Source organism: Rhinatrema bivittatum, chromosome 3 (genome assembly GCF_901001135.1).
Source record: "Rhinatrema bivittatum chromosome 3, aRhiBiv1.1, whole genome shotgun sequence".
In the NCBI taxonomy this organism is placed as follows: Eukaryota; Metazoa; Chordata; class Amphibia; order Gymnophiona; family Rhinatrematidae; genus Rhinatrema; species Rhinatrema bivittatum.
Genome location: NC_042617.1, coordinates 360952448 through 360976503, shown reverse-complemented (window position 1 = coordinate 360976503; position 24056 = coordinate 360952448). Strand labels below are relative to the sequence as shown.

Below are 24056 nucleotides of genomic sequence, written 5' to 3'. Positions count from 1 at the left end.
AAACAGCGGGTACAAAATAGGTTTCATACCCACTGTGCTAAGCTAATTTTCAGACAACTGTACCTGGTTTGTTTTCCTTTGAAAATTTGCGGCAAACTACATGGATACAAAAGACCCTGCGTACAAGGCATTCAGGCAAGCTGCTGAAAACAGCTCCCTCCCCCCCCCAACACACACAAAAGAGTTGGTGTTGTACCTGGATAATCTCTCTAGATTAAAAAAAAAAAACACTCAGCAAACCTTAATTCCTATTTCTTTGCAAGCATGCTGTAAAAACAAAAACAAAAAGTCAATTTTTGAAACTGAATTCCTGTGAAAAAAGTGCAAGAGCTACAAGTTACACTTAGTCATAGTCATGTTCTTGTAATATTACCATGACCCACATATTGACAATACTCACAAGCACATGTACACAGAATATTATTTACAAGCTCACATGTAATAAAGTTAATCCTGACAATGCTTCATTTCTCTTTTCAAGTAGACGTCTTAGTAAAGGCTAGGGTTTGTATACTGGACATGAATTTAACATGACAGACATTTACTAAGAAAACCTCACACTTTTACTTTACAGTACATCCATTTCAGCTTGATACCATTATAAAGTGAGTCTAGCACATTCTGCCCTAACATGTAAATAGATCTTATCCCAAGATTTGGGGGCAAGGAAGACTCTCAACCATCTCTCCACTTCTCATTGCTAGACATGGATCACCATAGTCTACATAAAGAAAACTGTGGATTGTTGGTACTGGAATCAGAGAGCTCTGTGAAAGGAAAGACTGAAATATAAACAACTTTAAGATGTCAACAGTAGACAGTGACACTGTAATCAACTACTATGTTTATAGTACCAAACATTATTGTTGGATAGGGAGATCCAGTGAGGCTACAGTACATTGGAAATGCCCCACCTGTGCCCCGTTTCAAAGAGCAGCCAGGAATGAAGAGGAATCAGTCTCCAGATGGGGTGGAAGCACATTCACTAATGGCCAAGATAAAAGGGCTAGAAGACACAAAAAGGCGAATTTTAAAAGCCGCCCAGATGCACGCATATCTCCCGCTGGGTGCACATCTCGCTTGATTTCAAAAAGGGGCATAGTGAGGATGGAGTGTGGGCATTTTAGGGTGAGGCCAAGAGATGTATGCGTAAATACTTAAGCGCCCAGGTGCATGCCCAGGTTCACTGCCGCGGGAGTTTACTTCTGCTATGGAGGTGGTGTAAGTTGTAATAATAATAATAAAAAAAATCAAACAAAGCCATTTCAGAGGGGTTTAAAAAGTATGGGGGTAACTGCAGGGAGTGCAGGCTATCAAACCAGAGGGATTTGGAGGACCTACCTCTTAACCAGGTGAACTGGTGGACGAACTGGTGAAACTGGTTATGGCGTGGGCATGCACCGGTTTTAAAATACCTGACCTATGTGGCAGAAATGGGATTTATGTGCCTAGGCACACTCCAACTTAAAATTAGGTGCACATGCGTGTGCTCAGGCTATTTATAACATGCGCACATATGTGTGCACAAGTTATAAAATCGCTGCATCCCTGGGTGTGCGTAGACACACATGCGCCAATGTGCGCTCCCGTGCTGCTTTGAAAGTTACCATAATGGGGGAAACCCTTTAGCACATCTGACACAGAAAGAGAGAGTCAGACTGAGAATGGTGAGAGAAATGTGTGGGAGAAGACAAGGAAGGAATGGCAAAGAGAAATCCTTGTTTTCATGTAACTCCATAACACAACATATATAGGCAGCAATGCAAAATAAGGCGTTAAAAAGGCATCCAAGTCCCACGTTCTGGAATCTGATGACCTCAGTGCTTTCAACAGCCATATAGCTGTTCATACTTTTATATTATTTAAATTTAGGCATTTAGCTAATGGTTCTATTCAAAGCAGTCTTCTCTGCTAATCATCTTCCTGAGTGATGATTGGAATGCGTACCCACCCCACGCAATTAAAGGTCTTTCCCAGCATGAGACAACAGGTTTCCAGTCAAACAAACCAATATTAATGTTTCCTCACTTCATACATTTACATATTCCACCACCAAAGCGCGAAAGTGCAGAGGAATATAAACTTAATTAGGAAAGACGTACACTGATATTAAATCAATTCATTTTGAAATGACCTTGTCAATATTATTGCATTAGCATGAAAAATTAAAAAAAAGGTCAAGATTTCAAATATTAAATACATTTTGATAGCAAAATCCATAACAGAATATGACCTTCAGTAAAGCAAACACAAAGCCTTCACCACTTGAGAGCAACAGAGCATAAGATTTCCAACACATCTCATGGGGTGTTTTTTGAAATAAGTATTTTCATTGTGGTTTGAACACAGAAAACACAGTGCTTTACAAGATTTCCTGTGAGGTCTTACCCTTTTGCATAATTAGTCAAAATACACGCAACACAACTAATCTCAAAATATATCAACACAATTAATGAAATCTGGGCCTCAAGACAGGAATTTTTAATGTGTGGAAATCTCTACTTGTTGATATACATTCCATATCATAAAATAAAGAAATATATAGTTAGAAAATAATTTTCTTTGTACAAGAACGTCAATTAGGGAATTATAGTTTTCAATTAGAAAATCCATTTCATGAGTATTCCTAAAGGATCTTTACTTACAATTAACAGTTTCTTAGAGGATAAGCATTCTCAATGGCGTCAGATGCACAAGTGACTGCATCACAGTCAAATGACCTGTGCGGGTGACACCACTAAGATCTTATCAGACAACAAACATCAAAGGCAAGTCATTTCTCTTTATTTAACAAAATGGATTAGTTCATTCTGCTAAATTAAACATTGAAAAATTAAATAACCATTTTTTTTATAATTCTATCTCAATAATATTGAAGCACTGGCAAATCCAAAGATTTCAGTAACAATCAAGTTTAGTTCAAAAGGTCTTAACTGTTTCACATCATAAAGAAAAGGAACACGCGCCTTTACATTTATTTCCCAATTTTTTTGCGACAATTTTTCAAAAGGTCCTTACAATGCCTCAGCAGATGTGTCTGTGGAAACAGACATGGTCACTTTGGCGATCTTTACTGTGCTCTTAATGCAGCTTTCAGCTGCTCTGTGAACATTACCTGCATTGTTTGCATGTTTATGCTGGCAGTCAGACTCCATGCTGTTATCAAGAGGTTGCGCAGTGCCTTCACAAGAAGGAAACATGCTCCGGAAAGCATGTCTCAAGTCCTGGCTCCTCAGAGCATAGATGATGGGATTCACAGTTGAATTCAGCAAACAAAGCATGCTACAGAAAGCAAAAACTGTCTTAATGAGCTTGTTCATCTTCCCAAAGACATCATAGACCATGATTGCAAGTAGAGGACCCCAGCAGATGATCAAAACTACCAGAATAAGGACAAGAGTTTTGGCTAATCTGATGTCCATACGAGTCTGATCAGGTCTAGTGATCTGGACTTTACCATCCTCTGTAGTGTGAACTATGATGCTTTTTTGAGTGCCACGTTGCAACATTCTAACAGCATGGCTGTGAGCCTTCCATAATATATAAACATAGGCATACACAATGAACAGCAAAAGTACACTGGTGACCCCAATCCAAAACATCAGATAGATCTCATCAATGAGAGGGAAAATATCAGAACAAACCGATTTGAGTTTCTTACAGTTCCAACCCAGTAGAGGAAGCACAGCTATTATAATAGCTATGGTCCACATCACACAAAATGCTATAACAGCCTTTGGCCGGGTAACAATCCTTTTGTAAGCTAGCGGCCTGTGTATAGAGATGTACCTATCTATTGCAGTGAGGAAAAGGCTACCTACTGAAGCAGTAAAGGAGGCGGTAACTCCACCCAATTTAAATAAAAATACATTCGGGCTATCTTTTCGATGAAATACATGAAAATCAACAAAACTGTAGACGAAAATTACGCTGCCTAGGAGGTCTGCCACCGCCAAGCTGCCAATAAAGTGGTAGGAGGGCCTGCATCGGAGGCTTCGGGAATGCAAGATGACACACAGTACTATGAGGTTCTCTAGAACTGTAAACGTTCCCAGCGTGAGGGAAAGCACCGCAATGGCCAACTGCTGACTTGGGTTTAGGATCATGAAGCATTCCATGTCCATAAAGTTCTCCCCACATTGCATGTTTTCCTCATTGAAGGCCGACACAGACTTGTTGTAAAATTCAGTAACATTTAGTTGATCCAGGGGAATGAGATTCAACAAGGGTTCCTCTCCTATAGATATTTTTTCTTGCAAAGGGCTGCCCCTGAAAGGGGACATGGGCAATTTCTGTGGGAAAAAGCCTGACTTAGAGGCCATATCACTTTTAGTGTCTTCATACCGGACGTCATTGGAACTCATGTAAAGAAGATCAGTCGTGATTGTTCGGAATGTAGTGTCTGCAAGACCATCCAGTATTGACTTCATAACCTCGGTCATCAATTCAGTGGGCTTCAAATGGAAGTTTAAAAAGTGGAGGTATTCCTATAGGAGGGTGAAAAATAAAGCTTAATTAACATATATAAGTGGACAATAATTCAGTTCTGTAAACAAGATTCAACAGTTATAAATACAAATTTTACTGAGTGTGCTGTACCCCTAGTTCTCAGAGTCATTACCATCAATAGTCTATATAAGTATATCAGTCACAATGAAGAAAGGTATCCAAAAAAAATTGTATTACTTTCTTGCCAGAAATATCAAGGGTTTTTTTGAGGTTTGCATTTACTTAGCTTATTGCATACTATAACTATATACTGTGATGCACATTGGTGCACTGCATGTGGCCCAAGAAAACAATGCAGTCAGACTACCACTCACATTTCTCATTCCAGCATAACCATTTCAAGATGTAATTAGCAAAACACTCAAAGGTGATGACAAAGCATGCATTTAATCTAAATTTTGAATTGTTTTTTATTCTCCTTTTAAAGAATCAAACTATGAAACCGTATGCATTAGTCATTTATTGCCACTTAAACTACTTTATCTAGACAGATTATCCATCTGTAATTCTTGAAAAAATTTAGGCTCAATAAGATTATGGGTCTAAATCACTAAGTTTGTTTCCTCATATAGACAATGAATAGGAGAAAAGCCTTAGTAAATCAAGCTCTATTTATCCATATGTGTTGTAAACATACAACATACACTGTATAATAATTAGAATTGCATTAATGAAACTAAAATACAGCTGTACCTAACATCTTGGGCCTACGTGCTACTACAAAAAGAAAATGTTGAATGCTGGGAGGATGGAAGAAAGCTGAAGAACAGACCTTAAAGGAATGGCACACAACAGTGGGACATTTTAAAAAGGTCTTAAAAAAAATTAAATGTCATATTGCTGCAAGGACTCCTTTTGTAGAAACCAAAGTCAAGTTATCTCTTGCAAAAGCTTTTTTGGTTGTAATTAATACATGGGTAAATAAATACAACATAATCCAGACCTGCTCTACTTTATATTTGAAAAATCTTTTCTATTCTTGTAAATTTAAAAAAAAAAATTCTTATACTCAGTCGCTCCTCTGAACCACTTGAAGCGATGTACATCACCACAGAACATTAATTATTATACAAATATACAAAAATGGAAACCAATATCAAGCTACATGCAATCACTCAAAAACAAATATAATCCATATCAAACTAAAAATACAACAAATACAAATTGAGATAATCCAAATCATGATTCCTTCTCTACTACTAATTAAATAAGTAAATAATTAAAAAAGGACAGTTAGCCATCGATCCCTCCCACTAGCCTTACTCTCTTAGGGCCGGATTTTAAAAGGGTTACGCGCACCGGTCCTATTTTAAAAAGGCCCGGCAATGTGCATAAAGCCCCGGGGCTTTACTAAAGGGGCAGGGTGGGGCGAGGGCGGGGTCAGGCTCCCAGCACAGCGGCCACATTTGCTGCTGTGCTGGGGATTGTGTGCCGGCAGTCGGCCGGCACATGCATCTTACTTACTGTGCATCCCCTTGCGTGTGCCGACCCCTGATTTTACAACTTGTGCACGCCGGGTAGCATGCGCACATGTACGCCTGCGCGCAAGCTTTTAAAATCTACCCCTTAATCTGTTCTACCCACCAACTGCTAACAATGTTACCCAATCTGAAAAGACCAACAAAACAGCTAGAATTGTTTCACTTTTCTAAAATGTACTAAATCTTTTAATATGCAATACTCTTTTGGAAGCATGTTCCACAGCATGGGGGCTATTACAGAGAATGCCCTTGCTCTAGTTCTTTGTCATTCAAGCCTCTCTCACTGTGGGGATACATAACATTAACCTATGAGTGTTACGGTTCTGGCCACGAGCACCGCGACCAGTCCCTTACCTCCGTGTTCCTGGACCTGTTCCCGCTTCTCGTGGCATAGTTCGTGGCTGGTTCGGCGGTGTCCCCGTGAGGACCGCGCCACCGGGAAGCCTCCCATGGATGCCCTGCTCCTAGGCGCGCGCATGCGCCACTTGGGCGCTTTTCTAGGCCGTTTCCCGCCAGTGGTGACTCCGCCCAATTCCTGACGTCAGACGCCGTGGCCTTGATAAGCCGGCCGCGGACCCTCAGTCTTTGCCTTGCTACGGGCTTACCTACCGGATTCCTGTTGCTTCATGCCCCAGAGTGAGCTGCCTTGGAACTCGCTCCGTTCCTGCCTGCTACAGTACCTGCCTGGTTCCTGCTTGCCTGCTACAGTACCTGCCTGCTTGCTACAGTACCTGTTTGGTTCCCGCTTGCCTGCTACAGTACCTGCATGGTTCCTGCTTGCCTGCTATAGTTCTTGTCTGGTTCCAGTACCCGAGTCTTGCTACAGTTCCTGCCTGGTTCCAGTACCTGAGTCTTGCTACAGTTCCAGCCTGGTTCCAGTACCCGAGTCTTGCTACAGTTCCTGCCTGGTTCCAGTACCCGAGCCCTGCTACAGTTCCTGTCAACTGTTTTAGTCTGGTTCTAGTTCCCAGTTCTGGTCATCAACCCACCTAAGTCCCAGCGGCCAGACTCCTACGGGCTCCTCCCGGGGGGGGGGGCTTCGGCTTCCAGGGTGAAAAGCTCCTCTACGTCCTGCCTGAACATCTGCCTCCCGGCCTGTGGTTCTCAAGAGACTTTGAATATCTCTCCCAGTCTCCTGCAGGTCGGCCCAAGGGTCCACTAAACTGAGATTCTCTAACAATGAGGAATACTGTTCTCGCAATGGAATATACATCGCTAAACAGCCCTGTACATAGTCTGAACTTTATAACCGAATCCCCCTACAAGATTTGCTATCATGTTCTGTACTAACTGCAGCTTTTTTAAAAATGATATGGGCAAACAAACATACAGGCATTACAGTAATCAAGGCAAGAGGTAAATTGAGGCATGGATCACTGAGATTAAATTAGTATGAAACAAAAAAGAATGAAGCTGCTTAACCATTCACATGTTCCTGAATAGTATTTTTAACAATAAACTTAAATGAACCCAAAAGGTCAAATTTGAATCCAACAATCTCCCCAGAATCCGTACAACAAAAGAAAAGGATAGAGGTTGATACTTTAACAACTGAACACTTGCTCGATTCTCCATAGGCCCTACCCAAAGTGCTGTTGACTTACTCAACTTCAACTTGTTCTTTAACTAAGTCTGCCAATTGGTTTCATATTACAAGGCAAAACATCTGGATAACATCTGTGGAAAAAAGTGGAATTTCAATTCCATCGACCTCAAAAGTTTTCAAAACAGTACGCATCAAATAAGGGAACATAATAGAGTCCTGAGGGATTCCACATTTCAGAACCATAGAGATGAGCAAACTTTACTCAAAATCACTATTGAGAATGATTTCGGAAAAATGACACAAATCACTGAAAGACCTTCTGCCAGTCCTCTCTCTCCCTCAAGTGAGACAGCAATATATTGGGGTTAACCATGTCAAATGCTGCAGTGAGATCTTACCCCCCCCCCCCCCCAACAATCTCTACATTATAACTCCTAACCAATTCTATATAAACATCGTTCAGCAAAGGTCTCTGTGCTTTGTGTCTTCCAAAGTCCCAAGTGTAACATATCCAACATGCCATGTTCATCCATAAAACCTAGCAGTACAGGAACGTGAGAGCAACAATGTCCAAATAGTGGGTTTAATATTTAGTAATCCTTGAAAAAGGTGCTCCAAATTAGATCACTATAATCCAGTCATATGCAATCTTAGATCATGAATTGATATGAACAATATGATTCAGACATTTGGGGGGTCATTTTCAAAAGGGGTTACACATATAAATGTAACTTATGTTAGCAATTTTCAAAATCCATTTACTCAAGGAAAGTACACTTATGCGAGTAAATCCTATGGACAATTTAATGGCATATATTGTAGCAATTTTCCAGCCCACTTAAGTAAATGCTCTTTAAAATCAGGCCCATATAGCCAGTCTTAAATCGATTATTCCACAGTTCATCACTGAACAAAGAATTCAAAAGCAAAGGAGTGTCAGACTAGTTTGGTCCCCTGACATGAGGAATGATATTATATGCCTTCTGAATGAGGAATGATATTATATGCATCTATGAGTCATACAGCATGATTCTAACTGGCAGCACAGAAAAGCAATGTATAAACATTGCACATGATTCACTTTCTGACAAAGGTAAATGGGATAAATAAGAAACTTGCCCAATTGACTGTCCATACCCACGTTTAAAACTCTGCGGAATCAGCTGTATACTTATTTTCGACATACACACATGCAATTACAAGTCATAATTATTGTAGGAAATCCTTATATTGCCTTGGTGTGCCTCACAAGTACAGACATTACTTCTTATTTTAGTTTAACATTTCTTGTTTTTGTCACTGAATCCCCCCTCCAGCCCTCCCAAATATAAGAATAGGACTGCTGCCTAAAAGTAAAAGATACACATAGAAGCATGAAACATGATGGCAGATAAAGACCATCTACCCTGATCTTCCTTCTCCTCCTCCCTTTCTTCTCAGCTTTACTATCACACATCATTCCTCAGAAATCCTCTGTCTCATATTTTTTTAAATACTGATTCTGTGTTTTTTTTTTGTCACCACCACCTCCACTGGGAGGCTGTTCCATTCATCTACCTCCCTTTCTGTGAAGAACCACGTCCTAAGATTACTCCAGAGCCTAACCCCTTTCACCCTCATCCCAGGACTCCTCATTCTAGAGCTTCCTTTCCATAGAAAGCAACCAGCCTCTTGTGCATTTATTCCTTGGAAGTATTTTGTCTATTGTATCTTCCCCTTTCCTATTTGTCCTCCAGGGTATACATGTTTAGATCTTTAAGTCTGGTCCCATACGTTTTATACTATTTTATATAGTGTATTCAGAAAATATTCAGACTCCTTCACTTTTTCCACATTTTGTTACCTTACAGCCTTATTCTAAAATAGTACAATAAGCATTTTTCCCTCCTTAATCTATACACAATACCACATAATTACAAAGTGAAATCAGAGTTGTAGAAATTTGTGCAAATTTATTTTAAAAACCCTTGAAATATCACATTTACATAAGTATTCAGACCCTTTGCTATGACAAAGCTGAAATGGTAGATGTGGTGTTTTTGGATTTTCAGAAGGCATTCGACAAAGTCCCGCATGAGAGGCTTTTAAGAAAACGAAAAAGTCATGGGATAGGTGATGTCCTTTTGTGGTTTGCAAGTTGGTTAAAAGACAGGAAACAGAGAGTAGGTTAAATAGTCTATTTTCAAAGTGGAAAAAGGGATCTGTACTTCGACCAGTGCTTTTTAATATATTTATAAATGATCTGGAATTGCAGGAGGACCTTGTGAGACTGGAAGATTGGGCTTCCAAATGGCAGATGAAATTTAACATGGACAAGTGCAAAGTGATGCATATAGGGAAAAATAACCCTTGCTGTAGTTACACAATGTTAGGTTCTATCTTAGGAGCTACTACCCAGGAAAGAGATCTAGGCATCATACTGGATTAGACATTGAAAACGTTGACTCAGCATGCTGTGGCAATCTAAAAAGAAAACAGAATGTTAGGAATTATTAGGAAGGGAATGGCAAATGAAAGGATGGATGTTATAATGCCTTTGTCACTCCATGGTGAAACCACATCTTGAAAACTGTGTGCAGTTCTGGACACCACATCTCAAAATGGATATAGTTGAACTGGAGAAAGTGCAGAGAAGGGCGACCAAAATGATAAGGGTTATGGAACAGCTGCCCTATGAGATAAGGCTAAGGGAGTTAGGGCTGTTCAGTTTGGAGAAAAGACGACTGAGGGAGGATATGATAGAAGTCTACAGAATTTATTTATTTATTTATTTAAAATTTTTATATACCGGCATTCATGATACAATCACATCATGCCGGTTTACATAGAACAGGGGTGTACAAAGAACAAATGAGTAACCTTTTAGTGAGGAGGAAGCAGTTACAAATAACAAGGTACTAGAACTGGGAGTAGAGAAGAAAGGGAGAGGATAACATTAGATAAAGATATTTACATTAAATTAACATTTTTACAATGGGAGGTAGTTCAACAGGCTGCAAGGGTTAATCAGTGTCCGGGAATGCTTTTTTGAACAGCCAGGTCTTAAGTCTTTTCCTGAAGATTGGGAGGCTGGGTTCTTGTCTGAGGTCTGGTGGGATGGAGTTCCATAAAAGGGGGCCGGCTGTTGAGAAGAATCATGAAAGGACTTGAACAAGTTAATTTAAATCGCTTATTTACTCTCTCAGATAATAGGAGGACTAGAGGGCATTCCATGAAGTTAGCAAGTAGCTCATTTAAAACAAATCAAAGATAATTCTTTTTCACTCAGCACATAGTTAAGCTCTAGAATTAATTGCCAAAGGATGTGGTTACAGTAGTTAGTGCAACTGGGTTTAAAAAAGGTTTGGATAAGTTCCTAGATGAGAAGTCCATAAACTGCTATTAATCACTAAGGAACAGTAGCTTGGGATCTATTTAATATGTGGTTACTTGCCAGGTACTTGCGACTTTGATTGTCAACTGTTGGAAACAGGGTGCTGGGCTTGATGTAACCTTGGTCTGACCCAATATGGCATGTCTTATGTTCTTATGACACTTGAAGTTGAGCTCAGGCGCATCCTGTTTCCATTGATCTTTGAGATGTTTCTCCAACTTGGAGTCCATCTGTGGTAAATTCAATTGACTGTCCATGATTTGGAAAGGCACAGACTGTCTATATAAGGTCTCACAGTTGACAGTGCATCTTACAGGAAAATCAAAGCCATGAATTTGAAGGAATTGACTGTAGACCTCTGGGACAGGACTGTGTCGAGGCACAGATCTGAGTAAGGGTACAAAAATAAATTGCTGCAACATTGAAGGTTCAGAAGAGCACAGTCGCCTCCATTATTCTTAAATGAAAGAAGTTTGGAACCTCCAGGACTCTTGCGAGATCTGGTCACCTGTCCAAACTGAGCAATCGGGGGAGAAGAGCCTTGATCAGGCCCGCGCCATTTTTAAAGATGGCGCCGGCCATCCAGTGCTCCCTCCATGTGACAGGGGCCAGCCAATGGCACGGATACCCTGTCACATGGTAAGGGCAAAGGGCCATCGGCGCCATTTTGATTAGTGGCAGCCGACGATCCGGGAGCGGGAGATCGCTCCCAGGACCCCCACTGGACCACCAGGTACCTGTAAAAAGTTTTTTGGGGGGTCGGGAGGGTGGGGGAAGCTAAGGGATTAGTTTTAAAGGGTCGGGGTGGGTTTAGGGGTTATTTTTGTGTGCCATTTTTCCCGCCCTCCCCCAAAATGATAAGAGAACCCCCACGAACAATTTTGTGGGGTTTTCCTATCGGTTTCGGGGAGCCCCCGATTTCTGACGATTTTGAAAATATCGTACGATATTTTCAATCGTCAGAAGCCCGATTCACATCCCTAATGCCAAGCTTCATGTCGGGAGGAAACCAGGCACCACTCATCACCTATCAAATACCATCCCTACAGTGGTGGCAGCATCATGCTGTGGGGATGTTTTTCAGCTGCAGGAACTGGGAGACTAGTCAGAATCGAGGCAAAGATGAACGGATTAAGGTATAGAGAGATCCTGGACCTCAGACTGGAGTGATGATTTACCTTCCAATAGGAAAACAATCTTAAGCACATGGCCAAGGCAACACAGGAGTGGCTTCAGGACAAGTCTATGAATGTCCTTGAGTAGCCCAGCCAAAGCCCAGACTTGAACCCAATCGAACATCTCTGGAGAGACCTGAAAATAGCTGTGCACCGATGCTCCCCATCCAAACTTACAGAGCTTGAGAGGATCTGCACAGAAGAACAGGAGAAAATCCCCAAATTCTGGTGCGGCAAGATTGTAGCATCATACCTAGGGCGACTTGAGGCTGTAATTGCTGCAATAGGTGCCTCAACAAAGTATTGAGTAAAGGATCTGAATACTTGTCTAAATGTGATATTTCAGTTTAATTTTTTTTATCATTAATTTGAACAAATTTCTACAGACCTGATTTTGCTTTGTCATTATGGGTTATTGTGTGTAGACTGATGGGGGAAAATGCATATTATCTGTTTTAGAATAAGGCTGTAATGTACCAAAATGTGGAAAAAGTGAAGGGGTCTGAATACTTTCTGAATGCACTGTAAGATTTCCACTCATAAGCACATTCCAATATGCTTTATTTATAGTACACTAGGGTGTACTCATTCAATATGAGTTTATAGGATTTCCACAATTAATTTGCATGAGATCTATCTGCAAATGGATCTCATGCATATTAACTATGGAAATGATACAATCCCAGCTGGACTGCAGCCCTCAAGGACCAAGTTTGTGCATCCCTGTAGACCATTCACCATTTTAGTAGCTGCCCTTTGGAAGTTTATATGCTTTTGAAGATGCAGTCTTCAGAATTATACACAGTATTCTATATAAGGTCACAGATTTATAAAGAGGCATGTTCACTTCCTTTTTCCTGGTGGCTACACCTCTCCCTATGCATCTCGGCATCCTCAGGGCTTTTCATGATTGTCAACTTTATTATTCACTGTAATAATAAAGTTGCAACTGTAGTGACCTATTCAGCTAAGTGGTGGCTGCTGAATATCCAGCTATGCTCGGTGACTGCCACTTATCCATCTAAGTAGATAGCCAGATAAGTCAGGGGCAGGCAATTGGTGCAATGGGTTGGCACTACTTAGCCAGATAACATGGCTGGATGAGACCTCATAGCAGGTCTAACTTGGCCGGGAAAGACTTATCCTGTTAAGTAGTGTCTTTTACATGGATATTCAGCAGACTTGTCCAGCTAACTTACAAACCCAGAAAAATCTGACTATCTACCTCAGAAAGAAAACAGAAATGCATAATACTAATAAATTGTGTTCATACCTAGAACTTCTTTCTCTATCATCTATTATTTATTTATTTATAGACTTTTCTATACCAATATTAGGGTGACATCATATCGGTTTACAGCAGAACTACAGTGTGGAAATTACAATGAACAGGTATAGGGGAGGGATTACATAGGAACAGAGAAATAGCAAAGAAATGTAAGTACTAACGCGTAGGGCTGCTTGGAATACAATTAAGAGCCCGTAAACAGCAAAATAATTGTGTAACAATTGTGACAAAACTATGTACAAGGATTCAGTTAAATGCTGGCATGGCAGGAGAGAAAGGGGGGCAGTCATTCCATAACACACTTCTTGATTCTCTTAACTGACATCTATGTGCTTTTCCCCTCTTATCTTCCCTGCTTGGACAGCTCACCTTTAGAGGAAGTTTTCCTTGCTAGGAAAAAAAAAAAGTGTTTACATTTGCAGCCTAGTTGTCCCCTTCTCTTTGTATATGCATAAATATAATGTTACTCTGCTCACCATTCTCCTCCTGAGTAGATAACAACATGTACATTGGATACTGCATGGATCCTTCTTCTAATATGTGGACTAACACTAGACTGGAATTTGTTATGCCTCTCTTTAACTTAATCTTAGTTGATGCCCTCTTCGGGCCTTTTTCCTCCAGCTACCTAAGCTTCCAAGTTCACGGTCCTCGTTAAATGTAACTTTTGTTTCCTCTATCTCAGTTATATACCCCTGTTCGATGTAAACCGATCTGATATGGTATTTAACCATGAAGGTCGGTATAGAAAATGTTAAATAAATAAATAAATACCTGGTAACAGACACAAAAAGGGGGTTGAATTAGCACAGGTTTGAAACTTGGCAGCATTAGCGCCATTTGGCAAGGTTTCATCCCTGGTAAGTTACAATTGCCATGACAGAAGCCTTAATAAGCAGTGTTGCTGCTCACAAGTTTCAAACCTGTGCTCATTCAAACCTTTCAGGTGCTTTACCACGTGCCTACAGGTATTTTTCTGTGGGCGCGTGGTAAAGCAGTTACAGTTAGGCAGATTCTGCATGTGTACCAAGGATACTCTTTACAGATTCAAGGAAATGGATCCTGTGTGCGGTTGAGATCATCTTTTGGCTGCAAGTCTGCCAGGAGTACTTTTAATTAAATTGGACAGTTTAAAAGCCTACAAAGAATTAAGCATGCTTTTAAATTTATATATTCTGTAAAAGTGTTGCTAGCAGTAATTTTGTTATGGGTTTGATGGATGCTTGGTTTTGATTGTAAATATTATTACCCTTAACATAAGGCTTGGGGGCAGTGTTCCCTCTAAGAACTGGGTTGCTTGGGCAAAAATGTTTGCTCATGAACAAAATGTTTGGTTACGTTACCCTGTGAGCATTACTTTCTTTGATGCAAAAAGCCTATCAATGTTATGCTTGCAGCAACGCAATCCTTAGATGGAGCATTGGCTAAGTCCATGATTTAATAAATCACCTAATTTACTAACAGTTACAATAAAATATTCATTTGAAAAAATATTTTCTGCAAGAACATTTAAACTGCTTTCTGCAAGGAAATTAATAATGAGCAAACTTCTGTTTAAAATAGAAATGCCATAAAAGCCAATGATAAATGCCATAAAACCCAATGATAAGTACCATAATTTCACAGCATGAATTAAAATTACAAAAGAATTGGTCCTTTAAAATACAGACAGACTCTTACCAAATACAGAATAGAAAGACCATAAAGTATAAATAGAAACATGCCAACGAAGACTGTACTGGAAATCACAAGTCCAACTATTATACAGTGCAACAGTTGAAAAACAGAAACATTATCCCTTGCAAAATATCAAGCAATAAAGAGATCTAAAACATCATTCATAATATTAAAGCCATACTAATAAAAGAATAAATGTCAAAACAGCCAAACATCCAATAATTTAAAAAAATTGCAGAAATTTGTTCTAGTATTTCCCAAACAGCAATAAAATATTTTAAAACATTTGAGGAATAAAACTTCCAATAATTCTATTAAAACAATAAAATATTTCAAATCAGCAAAAACATCAAAATTATACCCAATAATTAAAACTAACAAGGATTTTAAAAATCTCCTGCTCTCCATACCTGGGATCGTTTGATTTCCAGTTACCATGAGATTGTCGTGGATTGGGGGAGGTAGGACTGCACAAACTTTATCTTCTCTCCCCCCCCCCCCGACACACACACACACACACACACACACACACACTCATTCTCTCACACATACTTCCTCTTTCTTACTCAGACACATTGTGTGTGTGTGCACCTGTCTGTAAGAGCCCACATGACATATAGATTTTCACAGGCATACAGACTCTCATACAGGCTCTCACACAGCACAAGCTCTCACACAGACACACACATACACCCTCACAAAGGCACATTGTGTGTGTTTGTGTGTGTGTGTGTGCACGCCTGTGAGACCCTGTGTGACATATAGGCTCTCACAGGCACACAGACTCTCATATAGACTCTCACACAGACACACACACACACACACACACTCATTCTCTCACACATACTTCCTCTTTCTCACTCAGACACACTGTGTGTGTGTGTGTGTGTGTGCATGCCTGTGAGAGCCTACATGACATATAGACTCTCACAGGCATACAGACTCTCACACAGACACAGACATGCACACCCACAGGGCCTCCTTTGACTTTGAGCCATAGTGGGATAAGCTCCACAGCAGCCATGATGGCCGCCTCCTCACTTCAGGCCATGTTGGGATGGGCTCAACCATGGCCCCAATGGTCTTTCTGAGCTGGGGGGGAGGCGGAAGTTGTATGAGCCCATGGGAAACGTTTTGCACACAATTTAGAAGAACACTGCTTGGGGGTAACCTCCATGAGGTGGCAGTTACTACCATAAGAAACTTGCTGGGTAGACTGGATGGACCATTTGGTTTTTTCCTGCCATCATTACTATGTTATTATGAAAGATTTGCAAATGGATAGTTGCCCAGACTGAAGCCTGGACAATTTGTGCTACTACTCACAAGTTTCAGACTGGTGCTATCCAACCTCTTTTTATATCTGTTAAGCACTGAAGCACAAACTGGCCCAGATAACAAGCCAAGAACACAAGGGAAGACAAAAAAATGCAGTTTCTTTTCTTTACATATATATGATTTTAAAAATAAATAAAAATCTATTCATCTCTCTTTCTCTCTCTGTGTATAGTAGCAGAGCATGTTATTAGGAAGCTGGGCAGCTTGTGCTAGAATATGTTGTTGACTGTCTCTGGGTGGAGGCTCACAGGCTGCTTTCTTTTTTAAGCATGCTGCAAGAGTGAGACAAGGAGAGAAAGGCTCTCAGAAGGAAAGTGTAATTTAATAAATCATTATAAAACTAACAGAATGCTTGGTTGCATAAGCAGAGGCCTCATCAGAAGGAAAAGGAGACCATTTTGCCCTTGTACAGGTCACTATTGTGATCCCATTTTCAGTTCTCTGTTCATTTCTAGAGTCCATAACCTTTATAAACACATTGAGAGGGTAGAAGGGCTCCAGAAAATCCAACTAAAGTGATGAAAAGCCTGCAGCACAAACCCTACCAAAGAAAGTGTACTTGCTGGAGAAAAGAAGGGAAAGGGATAGAATAAAAAAGCATTCAAATATTTGATAGGCTTCAATAAAGAAAGGAAAGGTGACATTTTAACTGGGGGGGGGGGGGGGAGAATTCTAATATAATACCCCCTGTCCCAGTTACAGGAATGGAGAGGGTGCGACTCCCTTGCATGGGGTCATGATGAAGAGAAATCCAGAGTAAATACACAAATCACCATCAGATTTAAAGGCTAGGGCTCCCAGTGGCTTGCATTTAATAGAGGTAGACAGGATCATTATTTACAAGAGGTGCAACTTCTGTTTGAATTGAACAGGTACATACATAGAGCTCTCATTCCATTGTTATTTAATGAGAGTTATGAGAATTGCAAGTTGGTCTCCCAGATTTACAAAAGTGGTATTCCCAAAAGCTCCATTTGGGTCCTACCCACACAGTTTGGTCCTTCGGTATTTTCCTACATGGCTACCATGCCAGTATTCTAGGGTCCTAGCAACTGTGAAGGGTAACAGGTGTGTGGACCCCTTGCACTGCGGTGAAGTTAATGCAGCCTTGAGGGCAAACCCGCAAGGCCAATGCTGGCAGCTGGTGAACATGCCCTGTAGAGGGACAAACTGGAGCTTCACCTATACCAGCCGCCGCCCCCACAGATTGAGCCCTTGGGTTCTGGCGGCCGACAGGACTTAGGTGGGTCCCTAGAGCAGTGAAGAGAATTAGAGTCCAAAGACACACCAGGATCAGGGCAGGTAGCAGAGTAACGGAGTCAGAGACAGGCGAAGGTCGGGACAGGCAACTAGCAAGAATGATCGGGTCCACACAAGGGGTTAGGTTCAGGTGGTAGGCAATCAAGATCAGGTCCAAGCAAGAAGTCAAGATCTGAAGAGTCAAGCCAAGGGTAGATTAAGACACACCGAAGACAGTGGAAAGGAGGATAGGACTAGGCAAGGCTGGGATTAGGAATGCTGGAGAACAGGAATCAGAAACACACAAGCAAAATATACTGCAAGGTAAGAGACCCGTTGCTGAGGTGAGGTAATGCTGTAAGGCCTTTGCTTAAATAGCCCAGTCGGGCTGACATCATTGGGAGGCACTGCCAAGTGTTTCCCGCCACGAGGCCTATATTATGCATGCACGCCTAAGAGAAGGTAGTGGCCTGATGGTATCAGTGGCAGTTGGCAGGTGTAGAGACAGCAACGTTCTGCCGTGACAGAATGCCTCGGCAGCATTGGTCAGCAGTGGGGTGAATGTGGCGGCTTGTGGGGCAGTCCTGTGAGCCGCCAAACATAATAGTAATATAGTCAATGGCAGATAATGACCATATGGTTCATCTAGTCTGCCCAGCAAGTTTTTTTTAGGGTAGTGGCACCACTCCATGCAGGCTATCCCCAAGCAGGTATGGATCCTTTTTCACCCAAAGCAACACAATTAAAGGAATTTCAGCAATACCCAATACCATGTGCTTTCTGCTCATGGCTACATGGAGTTCAGCAACACAGCTATTCAAAGCTACTGAAGGGCATAATCAGGGAGACCTGTTTTTCCTGTTCCTGAGGACAGGTTCCAGATTATCCTGCATGGAGGACTGTATTAGGTATTTGATCTGTACCCTTCTACTCCATCTTGATTTCTGGCATCCTGTGACTTCAAGGTGAACAGGTGCCTGTGCTTCCACAAGCTCTTTCTTTCTTTGTAATTCTACCAACTTTGGATTCCTGGTTCTCTCAGAGATCCCAGGACTCCCTCCCATGGACTAGAATGCTTAGTCATATCATAGACCTAGAGAGGATCAGTTCATCACTTGTGCTAGAGTAATGGTTTGCCTTGTGTTTAGGCAAAGGAGCCTTTTATACTCCCTCCCTAAACATTTTTATCTCTCAAGCATTCCCATTTGTTGAAAGGAATAGACTATATTAACGAATTTAATCTCTGCCTACCAGTTTCCATTCATAAATGTCACTGCACATGTGCAGAATACTACTGCCAAAGGTTGCAGCAACTTCACAGCATAACAAGACATTATAGCTATCAGTAGAACATATTCTTCATTTTTAGTGATAGTGGACATAATAGCAGCAAACATATATCCGAGCATATACTACAGAGTTAATGCCCACTTTAAAATATATATTTGATTAGAGAAAAATCAAAATTTTCATCTAAAACTGGATTATTCTGGGCAAAGAGTGTGTTATCCATATTGGGTACCATTAAGATACAGCAGGAAACATTCCCACTGACAACATATTGGGGTACATGAATGCAAAATGGCTCGTCTCCCACAAGACTATAAAAGAACCAACAAACTCATAAAACCTTAACTTATAAATAGCAAGTTGTCTTTCATAATGCTTGATTACACCATGGCATGCTTTAAAACGGAAACAGATGGACAGATGATAAATATTACTGATATTACTTTGCAAGTGAAAATTGTTATTAGAAAAAAACACGTCAGTCATGAATCAAAGCTTCGGCAAGCTCTGTTTTTTTTTTCCCCTTAAATTTTTCAAGTGGGCTGTTTGAGAGATAAGTATGAGTAAACGCATATGTCCTAGATAGGATTATAGCCCCCAAGGCTTCGTTCAGACAATTCTGCCTAAATGGTGCATGGAGACGTTCACCCACAAGCTCAGTTCCTCCCTTAGCCTTTCCATATGGCACATGACTCGCCTCTGTGGTATCAGAAACATCTGGAATCTAGGAGGGTAAATGGCACATCATGAGGTGGCAGCTGCTTAGGATCAAAACAAGCAAATAGAAAGAGAAACTAGACAAGGACAAGCACATGAATAAACCATGCTTCCCGTTCTCTCAATTGAAGTCTTGTGTGTATTTGCAATCACTAAAAATAAATAAACAGTACAGTTTTAAAAATAAAAATTTTAACACTAATCACATACAGATATTGCTATTATCATTTCCAACTTTTCTTCCTCATGGCAAGGGACAATGAACATAATTTTCATAGCTTTCAAATCAAATATTTTAGAGAAGGCAATTACACATAAAGCAAATATTGTACAGTATTTACTCTGGGGAATGTAAATTCAGTTTCATAGAAGCAAATTTGCTTTTTAAAACCAAAATACTTGCTGCTGTCCTGAAAACACTAAGTTTTGTTTTTAATTCCTTTGGTTTTATTTTGAGTATTTGTTCTTTATATATTTCTACATTTTATTTTTTTTATCTGGAGGGAGGGCAGCAGGTTCTCAGGGTCCTTTGGGCTTTCTCCTTAATCAGAACTGGGGCTTGAATTGGGCATCGTGAGCAATCTATCTGGGTCCCCCCCCCCCCTCTGTTTTATATTCCCTTTCAACTCTGCCTAGTCCAGTCATGCCAGTGACAGTCCCTAGTTGGAATTCATGATTCAGATCATGAGCACAGGGTCCAGATATTTTGTCTGCATCAAAAGATAGCTTTCTTGCTTGATTTTCTGAATATAATTAATAACTGTACCAAATCTCAATCCCCTATCTTGGGGGGCTTAAGCTTTAGGTATATTCTAAATCTGCTGCAAATTAGTGCTGCGCCTGCAATGAGCAGTCGATATTCCTGTGTGCTGCTACAGAACTTGGGATGTACTGTCATGGGATCGATAAATCAACTTAAAGAGCAGGGTTCTGACAAAGGGGAAAGAATAGGAAAATAAAAGAGGGGGTGAATGATGCTAGAATACATTTTTCATAGAGATCTAGCCACCTAATTTATTTATTTATTTGTTGAGTTTTATATACCGTCATTCGGTGCAGCCATCACAATGGTTTACAAGATTCAAACAGAATACAGATAATTAAACAATGCTGATCGTTGCAAAAATAACAGTGGGAGGGATGATGGGATGGGGGGAGAGGGAGGGGGAAAAAGAAAGGAGGATAGTAAGGTATTGAGATTTATTCATCTTATAGGCAGTCTCTTTGTGTTGTTTCTTATAAGTTCATAGTGGTATGGCACTGGTTGATCTTGATTGCTGTTTCTTTCTTGCGTGGGTTTGGTTGGTGGTACTGATTGTTGTTAGATTGTTGATTTAACTGATTGTCAATGTAGACTTTGTGGAAAAGCAATGTTTTTAGATCTTTCTTGAATGTTTTGATGTTGGTTTGGGTTCTCAAATCAGGTGGTAGGGAGTTCCTTATTTTCGGGCAGGCGATTGAGAATGTTCTATCTCTTGTGGTTGATAGGTGAGCATCTCTGATGGAAGGAATTGTTAGATGAAATGTGTTGTTTGATTGCAGGTTCCTATGGGCATTTTGTGGGGTGATTTTTAGACCTGCTTGTTTTTGATGATCGGTGTGTACTAATTTATGTATGATGGTCATGGGTTTATGTTGAATTTGGGATTTAATAGGAAGCCAGTGTAGTGAAATTAGTATGGGGGTGATATGATTGTTCTTTTTTTTTTTTCCAGTTAGGATTCTGGCTGCTGAGTTCTGTAGAATCTGAAGAGGTTTGATGTTGTATGGAAGGCTAATCAGTAGGGAATTGCAGTAGTCTATGGTTGAGAAAATTAGTAGTTGCAGTACAGTTCTGAAGTTGTACAAGTTTAGGAAAGGTTTTATATGTTTTAGGATTAGAAGTTTGTGATATCCTTCTTTGATTTTGGTTGTTATGTGGTTTTTGTCAATGATTACTCCAAGGTTTCTGGTGTGAGTGACAGAGGATATTGGGTTCATTTGATTGTTAGGTGTGAGTTGGAGTGGTGGTGGTGGTAGATTGGGTTTTCTGTCCATGATGTTTATGTGGGTTTTGTCAATGTTGATTATGAGTTTTAATTTTGTTAGGAGTTGTTTGATTGAGTCAAGTAGAATAGATGTTTCTTCAATGGAGTGCTCACACTAGATAGGTATTTATATCTCTATGGGAGGCCCACCTAGTAACTCGAGGTGAGGTTTAGGTATTAGTGTAGGGGTTAGGGCCACTTTGACATTCAAAGTGAGACGTACGAACAGAATAGTGCTCTCTTGTGAAGATTTGATGACCTTTGGAGTGAGGAAACTCACCCAAAGATGAGATTTGTGCAATGTTCTCTCAACCTAGCTTGATGGACTCTCTGCCTGGGTAACATCAAGCTAGGTTGAGAGAACACTGCACAAACCTCATCTTTGGGTGAGTTTCCTCACTCCAAAGGTCATCAAATCTTCACAAGAGAGCACTGTTCTGTTCGTACGTCTCACTTTGAATGTCAAAGTGGCCCCTAACCCCTACACTAATACCTAAACCTCACCTCGAGTGACTAGGTGGGCCTCCCTTAGAGATATAAATACCTATCTAGTGTGAGGGCATTATGGCTAAGTGCTCTCTCTCCCCCTCCCCTAAACATGCTCCCCCCAGTGGTTGTATGTAGGAAATACAACAATTCTGGCACTTATCACAAAAAAGTTATTGCAATTTGTGCTAAGATAGTGCATAAATTGGGATAAACTACCTATTATCATAAAACACACCCCTTTTCCTATCACATGCAATATTTAGTGCATTTTTATAAATCCAGGCCTTAGCTGGATATCCCTCTGTGCAGGCTTAAATCTACCCAACTCTGACTATGCACTGCATCCCAGTGACACTCCCCTTCCACCTCCCCGAAGCCCCTGAAATTGAACTCTGTGCTAGAGCAAGAATAAAAGTGGGCTGGCCTCTTCCTGCCTCCGAGATGATGGGGAGAGCGCAACTAGTTGGTTTTCAGGATTGGGAGATCACCAGAGTAAAGGGGGATTTCTCTCTCCATTAGAGTTTCAGCCATGAAGAAGTGGGGAACTATTCATGGCTTGGGAGGATTGTTCTCTACATTGGGGTTTTGGGGTTTGGGAGAGGATATTGTTGAGATCCAAGAGGGTTTCTTTCTACCTCAGTGCTTCACAAGGGTGGTGGAGGGGTGATCTTGTTTTCAGACAAAGGATCTACTCACCTAATTAAGGACATAGCTGGGAAGATCCTCTCCTAGCTGTCTGTGACTAATTAGCTGGCTATATTTAAGCCAATTTTCAGTCACAATCTAGGTAGTGGCTGAATATTATCCTAAAGATAATTGGCTATAACTAACCAGCTGTTTTGACCTCTGAGCAGTTTTGTTAATGTTTTCCCCTACTGTGTCTCATGCATAAAAAGTTTCAATTGATGACATTCAGTTGGATATAGCAGAAAGACAAGGAGGAAGCAGTCAAAAACAGCAAATGTTTCTTTTTTTTTACCTCGAGCCTGTATTTAACCTTATTTGCCTCTATCAAACAGGTTTGAATCTGGCCCAAAATGCCTCTCTCATTTCTGGTTTAGGAGCATTTTGTTCTAGGAACAGCTCAGCACTTTTGTGCACATATGGTACTGAGATAGCCACAGGTCTCAAATAATCTGTAAAAGCTCAACTCACCAAAATTATTTTTTGCCTGTTGGTGGGGCAGAGAGGGGAAGAATGCATATACTGAGAGCAATCCAAATAGCAACTTTTGTTAAAGCAAAATATTGTGAACTAAGTTTTTAAAACATTATTGTATTAATTGTTAAAAAAAAAAATTTGGGCCATGCAGGAGGTGGAGCCACTGTAACATCCCATTAACATCCTTCACTATGTTCATAGACGTTGGCCACAAACACCCATTTAGCCAAATGCCGTACATAGTTTTTATATAGCTCTGGCAGCCTTCAGACCTGAATATATGTACTCATGCTCAAGGCAAGTTTAAGTCCAGGCTAGAGTACGGCTAAAAAGATGCAGCTTCCATTAAATGGTGTCAAAAGCACTTCCACAGGGAGTAAACTTGTTTACACTTGTGGGAAAAATAGAAAAGTCATCAAACCCTCTTCTTTAGATGACTCTATGAAAAAATATAATGCCCTTCTATTTTTAAAAAAAAAATGCCTAAACCTTTTAGTGTCAGAAAATATCTTAATATTTTGTGCTTTATTGATAATTACTTATATTTAGTGAAGTCAGTAATCAATTAGCCATAAAGAAACATGTTAGCATTTAATACCCATAAGCCTTTACTTTTAAAAGCCATGACATCAGTCATGGCTGTGCTGAAAAAGCTCCAGCACATAGCTTTCACCTTTACCCTACTTAAGACCTCAAGATTTCACCTTTATCCCACTTTCAGACTTTGAGAGTACAGTTGTTTACCA

General features: G+C 40.5%; 1 protein-coding gene across 1 annotated transcript in view; it reads right to left on the bottom strand.

Annotated features, from left to right (window-relative positions):
- Window positions 1-1266: 1266 nt before the first annotated feature.
- Window positions 1267-24056, bottom strand: part of CNR1 (cannabinoid receptor 1) — a 129164-nt gene continuing 106374 nt past the window's right edge. Inside the window, exon 2 of the mRNA XM_029595428.1 lies at window positions 1267-4487. Coding sequence (XP_029451288.1) covers window positions 3015-4442 — 1428 coding nt within the window. The 5' untranslated portion in view covers window positions 4443-4487 and the 3' untranslated portion in view covers window positions 1267-3014. The remainder of the gene's footprint in view (window positions 4488-24056) is intronic.